The sequence below is a fragment of the Lynx canadensis genome, chromosome D4 (genome assembly GCF_007474595.2).
Source record: "Lynx canadensis isolate LIC74 chromosome D4, mLynCan4.pri.v2, whole genome shotgun sequence".
Taxonomy (NCBI): Eukaryota; Metazoa; Chordata; class Mammalia; order Carnivora; family Felidae; genus Lynx; species Lynx canadensis.
Genome location: NC_044315.2, coordinates 55,700,414 through 55,716,231, shown reverse-complemented (window position 1 = coordinate 55,716,231; position 15,818 = coordinate 55,700,414). Strand labels below are relative to the sequence as shown.

Here is a 15,818-nt window from a genome sequence, read left to right as displayed (position 1 = left end):
TCATGAAATTTCTGTATTCTATACAGTCATTAATGCCAATAAAGGGATGAGGAGAAGACAAGACCGTGTTGACATATTCTGGATAGCATCCTAAGAAAACCGGTCTGCAACGTAATTTTTCTAGCAACTCAGTATTTCTTTGGTATTGCTGTTTCACTATTCTGTGACTTTGTAGGCTTTGAACATGAACAGTGGGCCAATGGTGTGTTATGTAGCTGGATAAGCATTTTTTTGAAGCAAACTTGCTTTAGGGTAGGGCCAAGTTCAACTAGAACAAAGAAAAAGTGGTACATCATTTTAATTTCCCAACAGAATTTTCAGTTATGAATTTAACAAGATGTGTTGTCATCAGTCTTTAAAAATTTCTTTTAAATGTTTAATTTGAGAGAGAGCATGAATGGGGAAGGGGTAGAGAGAGAGGGAGAGCGAGAATCCCAAGCACACAGAGTCTGACGTGAGGATCTTATGAACCTTGAGATCATGACCTGAGCCAAAAGCAAGAATCGGGCGCTTAACTGAGCCACCCAGGTGCCCCACTGTCTTCAGTTTTTGATCCACTTTTATTTGGTTTTGTTTTTTCCTGTTTTCTGATCCATTTGGTGAAACTCTTTTGTCCTTGCCTTTGGTAATTCATACGTACGATTATATACAAGAGGTGCTCTTTTCTTCCATAGTTAGAGGCGAAGAGAATGGAATTGATTGCAGTCAAGGGGACAAGCATTCAGACCGTGGCAAGCGAACCCGTGGCAGAGGTAAGACAGAATAACAGGGAAGGAGATGGTTGTGTTCGGAAGAAGGATCAAGCTATTAGTATACTTACTTCTCCACTAAGGCATGGCAGTGTACTCTGAAAGAATGGTTGATCTTGTGTAGTTTTTTGATTTGTTTACTGATGGCTATGAATGAATTGTTTGAATTCATGTAATTTTGAGGAAATTTTGTGGTTGTTTTCAAATAAGCCAAGAAAGCCCTTTAAATGAATAATATAAAACTTGAAGTTCTGATCCAAAAGTGACTAAATTCTTCTATGTTGGACTTTAACAGATGTGTTTTACTCATATGATACTGGTTTTATTTAATTTTTTTTTCAGTTTATTTATATTGAGAGAGTGAGCGAGCTCAAGAGAGAGAGAAGGGGAGGGGCAGAGAAAGGATCCCAAGCAGGCTCCCTGCTGCCAGTGGAGAGCCTGACAGGCTCTGTCTTGACCCAGTCTCATGAACTGTGGGGCCCAGTCTCATGAACTGTGAGATCATAACCTGAGCTGAAATCAAGAGTCAGGTTCTCAATCGACTGAGTCACTCAGGCACCCTATGTTAGTGATCATTTCTCAACATTCATTAATCTGGCATGTCATTAAGCCACTTTAATAACGTAATTTCATATTCTTTAGAGATGTGACTGAATTTTCCCAGGGTTCTAAAATCAAGATACACAGTGTAATATGCCGATGTTACTTTGGTTCAGTGGATGACCTCCCAGAATTGACATTTTGCTTGATCCATTTTTTTAATTGTGTTTTTTTTTTTTAATGCTTATTTTTGAGAGAGAAAGCATGAGTGAGGGAGGAGCAGAGAGGGAAACACAGAATCCAAAGCAGGCTCCAAGGCTCTGAACTGTCATTGCAGAGCCTGACACGAGGCTCTAACTCAAGGACTGTGAGACCTGAGCTGAAATCGACTGAGCCACCCAGGTGCCCCTATTCTTTTTCTTCTTTTCTTTTATGTTTGTTTGTTTTTGAGAGAGCGCGAGCGAGTGCGGGGGAGGGGCAGAGAGAGAGGGAGACAGAGAATCTTAAGCAGGATCTGGGTTCTGAGCTGTCATCACAGAGCCCCATATGGGGCTCTAACCCATGAACCATGAGATCATGGCTTGAGCCGAAGTCAAATGCTTAACCAACTAAGCCACCCAGGTACCTCTTGTTTTTCTTTAAGCTTTTATTTTTACATAATCTCTACACCCAACATGGATCTCAAACTCTCAACTCCTAGTCAAGAGTTACAGGTCTGCCACCTGGCCAGATGCCACTGTTTGATACATTGTTACATGCAGTTGTGACTGTTCTCCATATAAACACTGCGTATTGACAGAATTTTTGATCATTAGTGTTATTAAGCACAAAAATAATGTAGACACTATATATCCTACCACCAACTACCTTGGCTGTTCATTGAACTGTCACTCACTAAAATGCTATATAGGCCAAAGGTAAATGATATCCAGAGATCAGAGAAGGGCAAAACTGTGTACTGATTTGCCAGGCACAGTCAAAGTAAGATTGGAATTATCTAACAGATTTTAATTATAATTCCCTTTTCTAGCCTTTTAAAATTATGATCAATTTCGGAAGTACCTGGCTGGCTCAGTTGGTGGAGTGCGTGACTCTTGATCTCAAGATTGTCAGTTTGAGCCCCGTGTTGGGTATAGAGATTACTTAAAAATAAAATCTTAATAAAATAAAACAAAATTATGATCAATTTCAAACTTAGACAAAAGTGGAGAGAGTAGTTAACCATATGTATACTCCCTCTTAGTCAACAATAACTAAAGATTTTTGTCCATATTGGCTTTATATGTCTCTTTCCTACCTTGTCTGCAGAAATTTTTAAGTCATAGTAAACTTTTGGTATCATCCAATAGTCTGATTTTTTACAAAATTTTATGATTATTTAAAAAATTTTGGGGCGCCTGGGTGGCTCAGTTGGTTAAGCATCCGACTTTGGCTGAGGTCATGATCTCGCAGTTTGTGAGTTCGAGCCCCACGTCAGACTCTGTGCTGACAGCTTGCTCAGAGCCTGGAGCCTGCTCCGGATTCTGTCTGCCTTTCTCTCTGCCCCTGCCCTGCTCACACTCTGTCTCTGTCTCTCTCAAAAATAAATAAACATTAAAAAAATTTTTTTTTAATGTCTTTTCACAGTTGATTTCTTTGAGGCAGGATTGAAACAAGGTTTATACATTGCATGTTCTTTTTAATCTAGAATATTTTTCTTCCTAACATCTCTGTACCACCTCTTTTTTCTCTTTACCATTGATTTGCTATCAGAACTCTGTCATTTGTCCTTTTAGGATGTCATGTTTCACATCATACAGAAAGAATGCTAAGCAAGCACTGGGTTGTCAGCGCAGAGCCCAGTGTAGGGCTTGATCTCACAAATCATGAGGTCATGACCTGAGGTGAAACTGAGAGTTGGACTCTTAACCGACTGAGCCACCCAGATGCTCCTATTAAAAGGAGCATTAATAAACATTAAAATTTATTTTTGAGAGAGGGCATGAACATAAATGCACAAGAAAATCAGTGGGGGAGAGTCAGAGAGAGTAAGAGAGGGAATATTGCAAGCTAGCTCTGTGCTGACAGCTCAAGAGCCCCATGCAGGGCTTGATTCCATGAACTGTGAGATCATGACCTGAGCTGAAATCAAGAGTCGATTGCCCAATCGACTGAGCTACCCAGGCAACCCTATTTAATTTTTTTTATTAGAGAGAGCGCGCGCGAACTGGGTAGAGGGGCAGAGGGAAAGAGAGAGAGAATCTTAAGCAGTCTCCATGCTCATTGTGGAGCCTGATTTGGTGCTTGGTCCTATGACCCTGGGATCATGACCTGAGCCAAAATCAAGAGTGAGTTACCTAAGCTCTCTGAAAGATTTTATTTTGTAAGTAATGTCTCTATGCATTTGGGAATTCAAAATGGAGTTTGAATTCACAGCCCAGAGATCAAGAACCACACGCTCTATGGACTGAGCCAGCTAGGTGCCCCAGTACCTAATCCTTTTTAAGAAAGGATGTAAAGGGGCACCTGGGTGGCTCAGTTGGTTGAGCGTCCGACTTCAGCTCCGGTCATGATCTCGCAGTCTGTGAATTCAAGCCCCGCGTCAGTCCCTGTGCTGACAGCTCGGAGCCTGGAGCCTGCTTCAGATTCTGTGTCTCCCTCTCTCTCTGCCCCGCCCCTGCTCATGCTCTGTCTCTCTCACTTTCAAAAATGAATAAATGTTAAAAAAAAATATTTAAGGGGCGCCTGGGTGGCGCAGTCGGTTGAGCGTCCGACTTCAGCCAGGTCACGATCTCGCGGTCCGTGAGTTCGAGCCCCGCGTCGGGCTCTGGGCTGATGGCTCAGAGCCTGGAGCCTGTTTCCGATTCTGTGTCTCCCTCTCTCTCTGCCCCTCCCCCGTTCATGCTCTGTCTCTCTCTGTCCCAAAAATAAATAAACGTTGAAAAAAAAAAAATTAAAAAAAAAATATTTAAAAAAAAAAAAGGATGTAAAGTGGGAGTAAGGGATTCAGATTGACCTTCTATAAATCAAATTGGACTTAATTTTTTCTTATTATTTACTTTTGAAAGGGAGAGAGAGGATAGGCAGGAGAGTGGCAGAGAGAGAGGGAGACACATAATCCAAAGCAGTCTCCACAGGCCCTGAGCTGTCAGTACAAACCTAGGAGCTGTGAAATTATGACCTGTGCTGAAGCCGGATGCTTAACTGACTGAGCCACCCACGTGCCCCTATAAATCAGATTAGACTTAAAAGAAATCAGCCTACCATATACCCCACGTGTAAACGGGAGTTAAAATTTGTATATCCTTGTATGGAAACCAATTTGTCAATAAATTTCATATATAAAAAAAAAAAATTTGTATATCCTAACACCTATATTTAAACATATTTAAGCAAGTTCTTGGAATGGTAGTGGTCTGTGTCTGGAGATTTCTTTCAATTGCTTTGACTCCCACATCCAGCACATGGCAAGAGGGGGGAAACACTTAGTACCCTATATACACAAAAACACAATTATTTTGCTTAGTGAATATTAGTACAGTTTGATAGTTAATTGTGGTGCAATTGTCACTTCAATAATGAAGGGATAAATGTCTTTTGTTTTATGTAACCCAGAAATTCACTTGTAAGTCATTTAATATCTTAATTTACTTTCTTATGGTCTGTTTAATTAGTCTTTTAAAACCATTCATTCTTCTGTCGTTTTGCAGTTATTTTTGGTTTGTTGTGTACTATGCAGATTTTAGAGTGTGTACTTAGGGGCACTTTCATGGCTAAATCTGTTGTGTCCAGCTCTTGATTTCTGCTCAGGTCATGATCTCGTGGCTTTAGCCCCACATTGGGCTCTACCCTGCTTGGGATTCTGTCTCTCTTCTTTCTCTGCCCCTTCCCCTGCTCATACTCACTATCTTTCTCAAAATAAATAAATAAACTTTACAAAATACAGTGTATACTTAAAAACAAGTATAAGCTGTATAGCGTGTACTTAAAAACAGTTCTTTACGGTCTCCATTGCCTTTTTTTCTTTTTTTTTTTTTAATGTTTATTTTTGAGAGAGAGAGCACAAGCAGGGGAGGGGCAGAGAGAGAGAGGGAGACACATAATCCAAAGGAGGTTCCAGGCTCTGAGCTGTCAGCACAGAGCCCAATGCGGGGCTTGAACTCACGAACTGCAAGATCATGACCTGAGCCGAAGTCAGAAACTTAACTGGCTGAGTCACCCAGGCACCCCGTCTTTTTTTTTTTTTTTTTTTTTTAATATTTATTTTTGAGAGAGTGTGTGTGCAAGCAGGGGAGGGGCAGAGAGAGAGGGGGACCAGAAGATCTGAAGCAGGCTCTGCGATGGCGGCAGAGACCCGATGTGTAGGCTTGAACTCATAAACCACAAGATCATGACCTGAGCTGATGTTGGATGCTCAACCGATGTTGGATGCTCAATTGACTGAGCCACCCAGCGCCCCTGCATTTATTTTTTGATTTCGACAGTACTTGTGAGCTCCTCTTGCTGACTTCACATTGACTCCTGCTCAGCATACTAATCTACATTTGTGACTAAATTTGCTAAAATTTCAAAGTGCTAATAAAACTTGTCTTACTTATTTATTGCTTTATCTGTATAGTATTGGCTTAAAAAATATTGTGAAACAGCATGGATTCAATATGGTAACCTATAATTTGGGATATATAAAATGGGATACCTTATGTTAAGAATTTGACCCAAATGTCCATCAGTGGATGAATGGATAAAGAATATGTGGTATATATATACAATGGAGTATTACTCAGCAATCAAAAAGAATGAAATCTTGCCATTTGCAACTCTGTGGATGGAATTGTAGGGTATTATGCCAAGTGAAATTAGAGAAAGACAAATATCGTATGACTTCACTTATACGAGGAGTTTAAGACACAGAACAGATGAACACGAAGGGAAGCAAAAATAATATAAAACAGGGAGGGGTCAAAACATAAGAGACTCTTAAATCTGGAGGGGTTGTGGGAGGTGGGGATGAACTAAATGGGTAAGGGGCATTAAGGAATCTACTCCTGAAACCATTGTTGCACTATATGCTAACTAATTTGGATGTAAATTAAAAAAATAAAATCAAAAACGTATCTGGTATCTGTTAAATGAAAAATCATACGTATAATATGGGAGAATATTTTATAGCATGAAAAGTATGAGCTCTCTAGCAAATGAAGTAAAAATAAATTCCCTTTATATGCCTAGTGTTTCTGTACCATTTGCTGAATGTTTGCTCAGAGTAGCAAGAATGATTGTGACACTTGTAAGATGTATTTTACTATAATTTGTTTAAAAGTTTGTAGAGAAGTATCTTGTGAGTTGTGTGTTTTTGTGAGGAAACAACAGCTTCTTTAGAGAAGGGAAATAGCAGTTGTGCCTGGCACTGTCCTAAGTATCCTGGTCTTTGTTTTTTGGTGTCAAAATGTTTGGAACTATATAAATGTTGACCATTCAAAGGTAACTTGGCCATCAAATAATAATTGTGTTTTGTGTACAAAATGTGGAATTTAGCTGATATATATTAAATATATACTGCATGACTGGAAGTTTTCCTCAATGATACTGACTTAATCCTGAGTTCAGATTGAAGATCATGTTAAATGTCTGAGATTTGGAGTATTCTGGGTAAAGGTCTTTGTCATGTGACATATAGTAATTAGTAGAAACTAATTCTGTGTTCCAGGAGCCAGTGCTGCTTATTAGTATTGTATATCTTTAGGAATAAGTTTTCATTATTTACTTATTTAATTTTAGAGAGTGAGAGAGAGCCAGAGAGTTGCAGAGGGAGAGAGTGAGCGAATGTTATGCAGGCTCCCTGCAGAGCACGCCTCTTGGTCCCGTAAGTTAGGATCATGACTTGAGCTGAAATCAAGAGTTGGACATTCAACTGAGCCACCCAGGCACCCCCTAGCTCCTGTATTTTAAAACAAATTAATACATGAATATGCTCTATATAATATACTTGGAAAGTAATTATTGACTACCTATTGTGTGCTAACATAGTATTTAAAAAATTTTTGCATTGTTTTATATGGCTTCTTGGGTTCTGGTACAAAAAGTATTTGACAAAATGTGGTGTTCTTAAATGTATTAATGAATCGCTGGGTTGTTTCCTATAAATGAATAGTGATGTTATATTATCTTTTAAAATAAGAGTTTAGGGTTTTTGGGGGGAATATTTTTATATTTTTAAGTAATCTCTACACTCAGTGTGGGACTCAAATTCATAACCCCAAGATGAAGAGTCATATGTTCCACTGACTGAGCCAGCCAGGCACCCCGGTAGTTTAGTTTATGAGAAAGTTCCATGTGTATGTAATTGGACTTACATATCAGTCTTAAATGCAACAACTAATATTTAAATACCTGTTGTATTGCTGCAGATAAAGCTGTGAATAAGACATGATTGCTCATACTCTGGGTGGGAAAGGAGAAGAGACTGTCAAGTAAAATCACTTTTTGACTTAAGAAATTGATTGTTGATGTGGTCAACTGTCAGTAAGGGGCTTCTTCCTCCTTCTCTCCCTTCCTTTTTTTTTTCTTTTTTTTTTAAGTAATAAAGCTAGATGTCCAGTGTGGGGCTTGAAGTTACAAACCCTAGACCAAGAGTCACATGGTCTACCAATAGAGCCAGCCAGATACACCAGTAGGGTCTATAAATTGAGTGGCTTGGGAAGTTCTCAGCGGAGGTGGGATTAAGCTGAGGAAGAAGAAAGCCATGGGAAAATTTGGGTAGGAACATTCTATATAAAAGCAGTTGATAATGTAAATGTGGAAAAGAACTTGGATCTTTTTTTACAGAATTAAAAGTTACCTGCTGGAAAATAAAATATACATAAAAGTGCTCAGGGTTTGGTTTGAACATTTTACCTAGAAATTAAAAAGTACAATGGAATTTTGCATAATGTTTACTCAGATTTCCTGAAAGTTAGTATTTTACATTTGTTTTATCATTTTCTCTGTTTATGAGACTTTCTTTTTTAAAAGTTATCCTTTTCCTAAATTTTGGGTTATATTCTTGGCCAAAAACCTGTAGCTTGAAAGCTTTCTTCTTAGAGCTAGTTTTCTTTCTGCCTGAGTTTTGACTTTCCTGTAGGCTGTGGAAGTGGTTGTGTGTGAGTCTTACCTTTGCCTTTTGACAGTGTTACGAGAGGCAGTAGCTACTGATATGCATTATTAAGATTCTTTGTTTTTTTAGGACATTTCTCTCTATTCTCCCATCTCTGGGAATATAGTAGATTTTGGTTAAGACCATGTTTTTAATAATTTAACTTGAACTGTGGGGTAAGTTAACCATACGTAATTAATACACATTTTAGTTATATTAGTATGGCTAATAAAGCCCTTGGCAACCATCCTTCTCTGAATTCTACTCTTATGTACCTCATATATGTGGAATCATAAAATATTTGTCCTTCTGTGACTGACCTATTTCATTCAGTGCAGTGTTCTCAAGGTTCATTCATGTTGTAGCATGTGTCTGAATTTCCTTCCCCTTGGGACACCTGGGTGGCTTAGTTGATTAAGCGTCCACCTGTTGATTTCTGCCCAGGTCATGATCTCATGGTCGTGGGATCAAGCCCCATGTCGGGCTCTGTGCTGAGCATAGAGCCTCCTTAAGATTCTTCCCCTGCCCCATGTGCGCATACATTCTCTCTCTCAAATAAAGATAAATAAACATTAAATAAAAGAATTATCTTTTTTTAAGGCTGAGTAATATTAAATATATCTCTTTAAGACTCTCTTCAAATTCTCTTTGGTATATATCCAGAGGTGCAATTCCAGGATCATATGATAATTCTGTTTTACTCTTTGGGGCACTGCTGTACTATTCACCATGGTGGCTGTACCATTTTAGATTCCCAGCAAAGTGTACTAGGGTTTTAATTTCCCTGCATTCTTGCCAAAACTTGTTATTTTCTGTTCTCTTTCTCTCTCTCTCTTTCTCTTTTTTTGATAGTAAGCATCATAATGGTAACTGGTTTCCCTAATGATTAGTGATATTGAGAATCTTTTCATGTGCTTATTGACCATTTGCATATCTTCTTTGGAGAAATGTCTATTCAGATCCTTTGCCATTTTTGAATTAGGTTCTGTTGTTGAGCTGTAGAAGTTCTTCACACATTCTTGATATTATTCCTTTATCAAATGTATCATGGGCACATATTCTGTGGGTTGCCTTTTTATTCTGCTGATATAGGTGTCTTTTTTTGTTTTGTTTTTAAGTAATCTCTACACCCACCATGGTGGTTGAACTTACAACCCCAAGATCAAGAGTTGCATGCTCTACCGACTCAGCCTGTCAGGTGCCCCGTATAGTTGTCTTTTGATGCACAAATCTAACAACTGGTTGTTTGTTTTGTCTGTGCCTTTGGTGTCATATTTAAATCATTACCAAATTCAGTGTTGTGAAGCTTTTGCTCTATATTTTCTTCTGTGAGTTGTATAGTTTTAGCTCCTGAATTTAGGTCTTTAGTCCATAATGGAGGATGTTATGAAAAACTAGAGTCACTGAATAAAATGATCTCTTCTTGCTTGCTCGCTTGCTGCTGCCATTTTGGTTATTGACCAAAGTTCTAGTATAAAAAACAGTGTGTAATAGTACCTTCAGCTTACATAGCAGTTTTCCTCTTTCTGGTTCTCATTTGATTTTATAGTAGAAGTTTAAAATGTTACGGTATTTGCAGTAACTGATTTTAAAACATCTAGAATAGGTTTTTTTTTTTTTTTAAGTAGGCTCCCTGCCTAGCGCAGAGCTAGAACTCATGACCCTGAGACCAAGAGTTGGTGCTCTACCAACTGTGCCAGCCAGGCAACCCCAGAATAGTTTTTAATATAAGCTGCCTGTGTTAAGTTGCAACATATCACAAGTACTATATAAGCAGAATGAAATCCCTTCTATCCTTTAAAATCAATAACTGTGTAGATAGTTGTTTCAGTAGTGACCAGCAGGTTGGGTGCACCAGATGGGAATGTTGGTGCTGTTAGGAACAGTGATAGTGTTGTTTGGGGTGTGTAGAGAATGACATTGGTAGAATTATAATTTTGTAGGGTATAAATACTATTTAACAGTACTATTTTCGTTTTCAGGATTTGGACGTGGAAGAGGGAGAGGGGCAGGAAGATTCACAACACACGGCATGGGGTAAGTCTGAGCCATCCTATTTTTATAGTTATTACTCTCTTTAGGTATTACTCAAGGGTTTTTCTGCCTCTGTCCTGTTCCCAATTTATTTATCCTGGTGAATCAGATGTTAATTATTAAAAAGAGAAAGGGCGCCTGGGTGGCTCAGTTAAGTGTCTTACTTTTGATTTTGGCTCAGGTCTGGATCTTGTGGTTGTGAGATGGAGACACTGTGGGGCTGAGAGCTGAGCTGAGTGTGGAGCCTGATTAAGATATTCTTATTCCCTCCCCGCCCCTCTCACCATCTCCCCTCTCTCTCTCTCTCTCTCTCTCTCTCTCTCTCTCTCTCTCTCTCTCTCTCTGTCTCTCTGTCTCTCTCAAATAAAAACTAAAAAAATTTTTTTAAGTGCCACAAAAAAAGAAAATTGTGAAAAAGTGAAATGCAAATAAAATTGTATTGTAATAGGCTTTCTGTCCTTGGCTTTTTTTTGACATTTTGGATTGAATAATAGTTTGTTGAAGTAGTGGGGTATCCTTTACATCCGTGGCCTCTCCCCATTACATGCCAGTAGCATCCTTTCTCAAGTTGTGACAATCAAAAAAAATCTTCAGGTATTGCCAGATATTACCTGGTTGGGGGGGGGGGAGCATAATCACCCCTCGTTGAAAACCACTGCATAAGAGTTAGGTTGATAAATCCAGCAATTGTCTTGAATGGTGAGTTAATGCAATGTTTATATAAAAATGTTAGTATTTTTATTTTATTTTTTTCTAAACAGTGAACATACTATTACTAAACAGGTGATATAATCAATTGTTCATAATTTCCGGTTGTTCTTTTACTTTTTCCTTCTTCTAAAACATTAGCTCCCCTTTGGGGTGCCTGGGTGGCTCAGTTGATTAAGTGTCCAACTTTATTTCAGGTCATGAACTCACACCTCATGAGTTCAAGCCCTGCATTGGGTTCTGTGCTGATAGCTCAGAGTCTGGAGCCTGCTTTGGATTCTGTGTCTCCCTCTCTCTTTGTTCCGCCCCCACTCGCACTCTGTATCTCTCTCTTAAAAATAAGATTAAGGGGCGCCTGGGTGGCTCAGTCGGTTGAGCGTCCGACTTCGGCTCAGGTCATGATCTCGCAGTCCGTGAGTTCAAGCCCTGTGTCGGGCTCTGTGCTGACAGCTCAAAGCCTGGAGCCTGTTTTGGATTCTGTGTCTCCCTCTCTCTGACCCTCCCCCGTTCATGCTCTGTCTCTCTCTGTCTCAAAAATAAATAAACGTTAAAAAAAAATTAAAAAAAAAAAGATGTATATTGTAAGTCCTAGAACACCCATTAAGAAAATAACCAAAAATAAATATAGTGAAATGGGGTGCTTGAGTGTCTCAGTTGGTTGAGCCTCTGACTCTTGATTTCAGCTCAGGTCATGATCTCATGGTTCATGGGATTGAGCCGCTGCTTGGGATTCTCTCTCTCCCTCCTTTTCTGTGCCTCCCCTGTTCATGCACGTGCACACACACTCTCAAAAAAGAAATAAACACGGGGGCACCTAGGTGGCTCAGTTGGTTAAGTGGCCGACTTCGGCTCAGGTCATGATCTCAACTGGTTTGTTAGTTCAAGCCCCACATCTGGCTCTTTGCTAGCCTGGAGCCTGCTTCAGAGTCTGTGTCTCTCTCTCTCTCTGCCCCTCCCCTACTCACACTCTGTCTTTCTCAAAAATAAATAAACATTAAAATTTTTTTAAAAATAAGGGCGCCTGGGTGGCTCAGTAGGTTAAGCCTCTGACTTTGGCTCAGGTCATGATCTCACGGTTCGTGGGTTCAAGCCCCGCGTCAGGCTCTGTGCTGACAGCTCAGAGCCTGGAGCCTGCTTTGGATTCTGTGTCTCCCTCTCTCTTTGTTCCGCCCCCACTCGCACTCTGTATCTCTCTCTTAAAAATAAGATTAAGGGGCGCCTGGGTGGCTCAGTCGGTTGAGCGTCCGACTTCGGCTCAGGTCATGATCTCGCAGTCCGTGAGTTCAAGCCCCGCGTCAGGCTCTGTGCTGACTGCTCAGAGCCTGGAGCCTGTTTCAGATTCTGTGTCTCCCTCTCTCTCTGACCCTCCCCCGTTCATGCTCTGTCTCTCTCTGTCTCAAAAATAAATAAATGTTAAAAAAAAAAATTTTTTTTTAAAAAGAAGATTAAAAAAATTTTTTTTTTCTTTTAAAGCCTTAGCTCCCCTTAGGTTTTTAAGAAAAGTTTTTAAGCTTATAGAAGCCATCTGTATATAGATGACAGTTGAGAAAGGAAGGGAATTGGTTCCAGGAAAACCCTTTTGTCTCTCCTTAGCTCCAGGGTAGCACTGTAGCAGGGGAGGGTCATTGCCTTCAGGTGATACCTCTTGCCATTTCTGTTTCCTGCTTGAGCTCATTGTGGATAAAGGAAGGATGGATACACAGGGAGCATATTGGCTGGAGTACATACTGTGTGTGCCCAGACCAGCTTTTTAAATTCTTTTGTGGTTTTTTCAGTTTACATTAAAAAATACTCTTGTGGGGCGCCTGGGTGGCGCAGTCGGTTAAGCGTCCGACTTCAGCCAGGTCACGATCTCGCGGTCCGTGAGTTTGAGCCCCGCGTCAGGCTCTGGGCTGATGGCTCAGAGCCTGGAGCCTGTTTCCGATTCTGTGTCTCCCTCTCTCTCTGCCCCTCCCCCGTTCATGCTCTGTCTCTCTCTGTCCCAAAAATAAATAAACGTTGAAAAAAAAAAAAATTAAAAAAAAAAATACTCTTGTGATTTTTTTATTTGTCAGATACCTCAGTAAAGCTGGAAGAAATTTTTAAATTCTATTCTGAAAATTTTAGAGATAGTATTAATTTGGCCCTAGTTAGACTTCTGAATATGGGTGTTTAGAATTTTAACGGAAAAAAAACCTTAATGAAACATTTTCTTTATATTCACTGTTTTTACACAAAAAGGATCTGGATTCTTACTCTGGGAAATCAACACTTAGTGTGTGTTTAAGTCTAGTCTTAGTTTTATTTATTTATTTATTTTTTTTAACGTTTATTTATTTTTGAGACAGAGACAGACATGAACGGGAGAGGGTCAGAGAGAGGGAGACACAGAATCCAAAACAGGCTCCAGGCTCTGAGCTGTCAGCACAGAGCCCGACGCGGGGCTCGAACTCACGGACCGCGAGATCGTGACCTGAGCCAAAGTCGGCCGCTCAACCGACTGAGCCACCCAGGCGCCCCTAGTCTTAGTTTTAAGGGAAGTTTTCCATGAGAACCCTTATTCTTCCTAATACAGTTATAGTTATGTACATCTGCTTTAGGATGTGGAGTGCAGCAACTTAGGGAAATAAGGACATCATACAAGAACATATGGAAGGTTCCCTAGGCAACCTCTGCTTTTTAGAAAATCTACATCCTGATACTCAAGAAGAGTTAGCTATAATTAAATAGGGGAAAGATGGTGAAGTTAGGAAAAAAAAAATTTTAATGTTTGTTTACCTGTTTTTAAAGCTTATTTTGAAAGAGAGTGAGGGAGGGGCACTGCCAGTGAAGACTCCAACTCAGGGTTCAAACTCAGAAACAGTGAGGTCACCACCTGAGCCAAAATCAGGAGTCAGATGCTTAACCCACTGAGCCACCCAGACGCTGCCCCTATTTACCTGCAGAGGGTAGAGAGAGAGGGAGGAGAATCCCAGGCAGGCTCTCTGCTGACAATGCATAGCCCAAAGCTGTAAGATCATGATCTGAGCCAAATCATCCAGATCTGACCTGAGTCAACTGACCATCTAAGGGGTTCCAGTTGCCCCAGTGTGAATTTTATTATATTGGCTTTTAGAAGGACAGGGTATTTGGGGAGGAAGAAGATGATATATGGTTAATGTTGTGATTTTGGTAATTGTTGCACTTGCTTTAATTCTTTTTTTTTTTTTTCCAAACACAAGGACATTTAATCCTGCGGACTATTCAGATTCTCCATCTATAGATGGGTGTGGGACAAAGCCAATAGTTTGGGAAGCTGCTCAGAATGGTGCAGATGAGGGGACTGGTAAGTGTCTATTGTCAAAGATGTGTTTTAAATGTTTGAGTTCTTAACATACAAAGATGTACTGATGGAGAAGAATGAAAAGCAGGCTGCTGTCCTACCTCTGAGACTATTAGCTGGTTCTTACCTCCAAGGTCTCATTTAAAAATCTCATTGACCATAAGGTATTTGATTTTTCCCTTGTGCACTCTGAGGAAGAGGCTTTTATCAATCTGTGTAAGTCAGTACAAATTCACACTCAAATCTCAGTGTGTCAGGGATATATGTAATTTCTTACGGGTAGGTTGTTACTGAAAAGTATCATTCCTGATGATGGACACAAATTTGGCCAGATAGAGTGGTAGGTGACTAGTAGGTTTGGGCATCAATTGCTTTTGTAGATTTTTTTCTGTATCCTGATGTTTTTGGATTATTTCTTTTTGGAAATTCATGAACAAATACATGTTAATTGGAGCTTCTAGGATTTGTTCATGATAATACATCATTAACTACTGCAGTTATATTTATAAAAACATAATTTGGCAATTCATGAATTATAACTGAAAATATAAAAGTGTAGTTCAATAAATAATCTAAAAGCAAACCACCCATATAACACCGATTCTGGTCAAAAAACAGGACTGTGCCATCACCACAGAAACACCATCAATGAACTAGAAATCAAGGATATTATAGAAAGGATCAGCAAAAGGTATAAAAATGGTTATTTGAAAACACTAGTAAAATTGATAAGCTTACTGTGAGACTGATCAAGGGAAGGAGAAACAGCATACATAATTGGTTATAGGAATGAGAAAAGGGATATTGATATTAATTATAGTTATAATTAAAGTATATATTATGTATAATTGACGGTTTAATATAATCACAATTGTAATTAATATCAGGCATTAAAGTATACTTCATGTCAGTAAATTTTGTGCTAATATTTGAAATTACAGACTAATCTCCCTCTTCAACAAAAATGTAGAAATCTTAAGCCAAAATATTGGAAAACCATTCGGTAAGATAGAAAAGAATAATACATCATGACCATGTTAAATTTATACTTGGTAATCAAGGTTCTTTCACATTAAAAAATCAATCATTTCCCAGATACATATACTCAAGAGAATGGAAGACACGGCTTTACATAAAACCTTGTATACAGATGTTCATAGAGGCATAATTCATAATGGCTGAAATGTAGAAACAAACCAAATGCCTTTCAGTGGATGAATGGAGGAGTAAATTGTTGTGTATCATCCATACAATGGAATATTCATTCTACCATACAAAGGAATGAAGTGCTGATGTATGCTGCAACATGAATGAATCTTAGTTTAAATTTTTTTTTTTTCAACGTTTATTTATTTTTGGGACAGAGAGAGACGGA

The 15,818-nt window shown here is 39.2% G+C and overlaps 1 protein-coding gene across 8 annotated transcripts in view; it reads left to right on the top strand.

Moving 5' to 3' along the window:
• The window catches only part of UBAP2 (ubiquitin associated protein 2), a 109,709-nt gene that overhangs the window by 47,135 nt on the left and 46,756 nt on the right, over positions 1–15,818 (top strand). For 6 of the 8 annotated variants that reach the window (XM_030292707.2, XM_030292710.2, XM_032595549.1 and 3 more), the window contains 3 exons: positions 675–752; positions 10,383–10,437; positions 14,343–14,446. In XM_030292707.2, the coding sequence (XP_030148567.1) occupies positions 675–752; positions 10,383–10,437; positions 14,343–14,446 (237 nt within the window). Of the gene's footprint in view, positions 1–653; positions 753–10,382; positions 10,438–14,342; positions 14,447–15,818 lie in introns of all 8 variants that reach the window. The other 2 variants (XM_032595551.1, XM_030292713.2) reach the window with 2 other exon arrangements.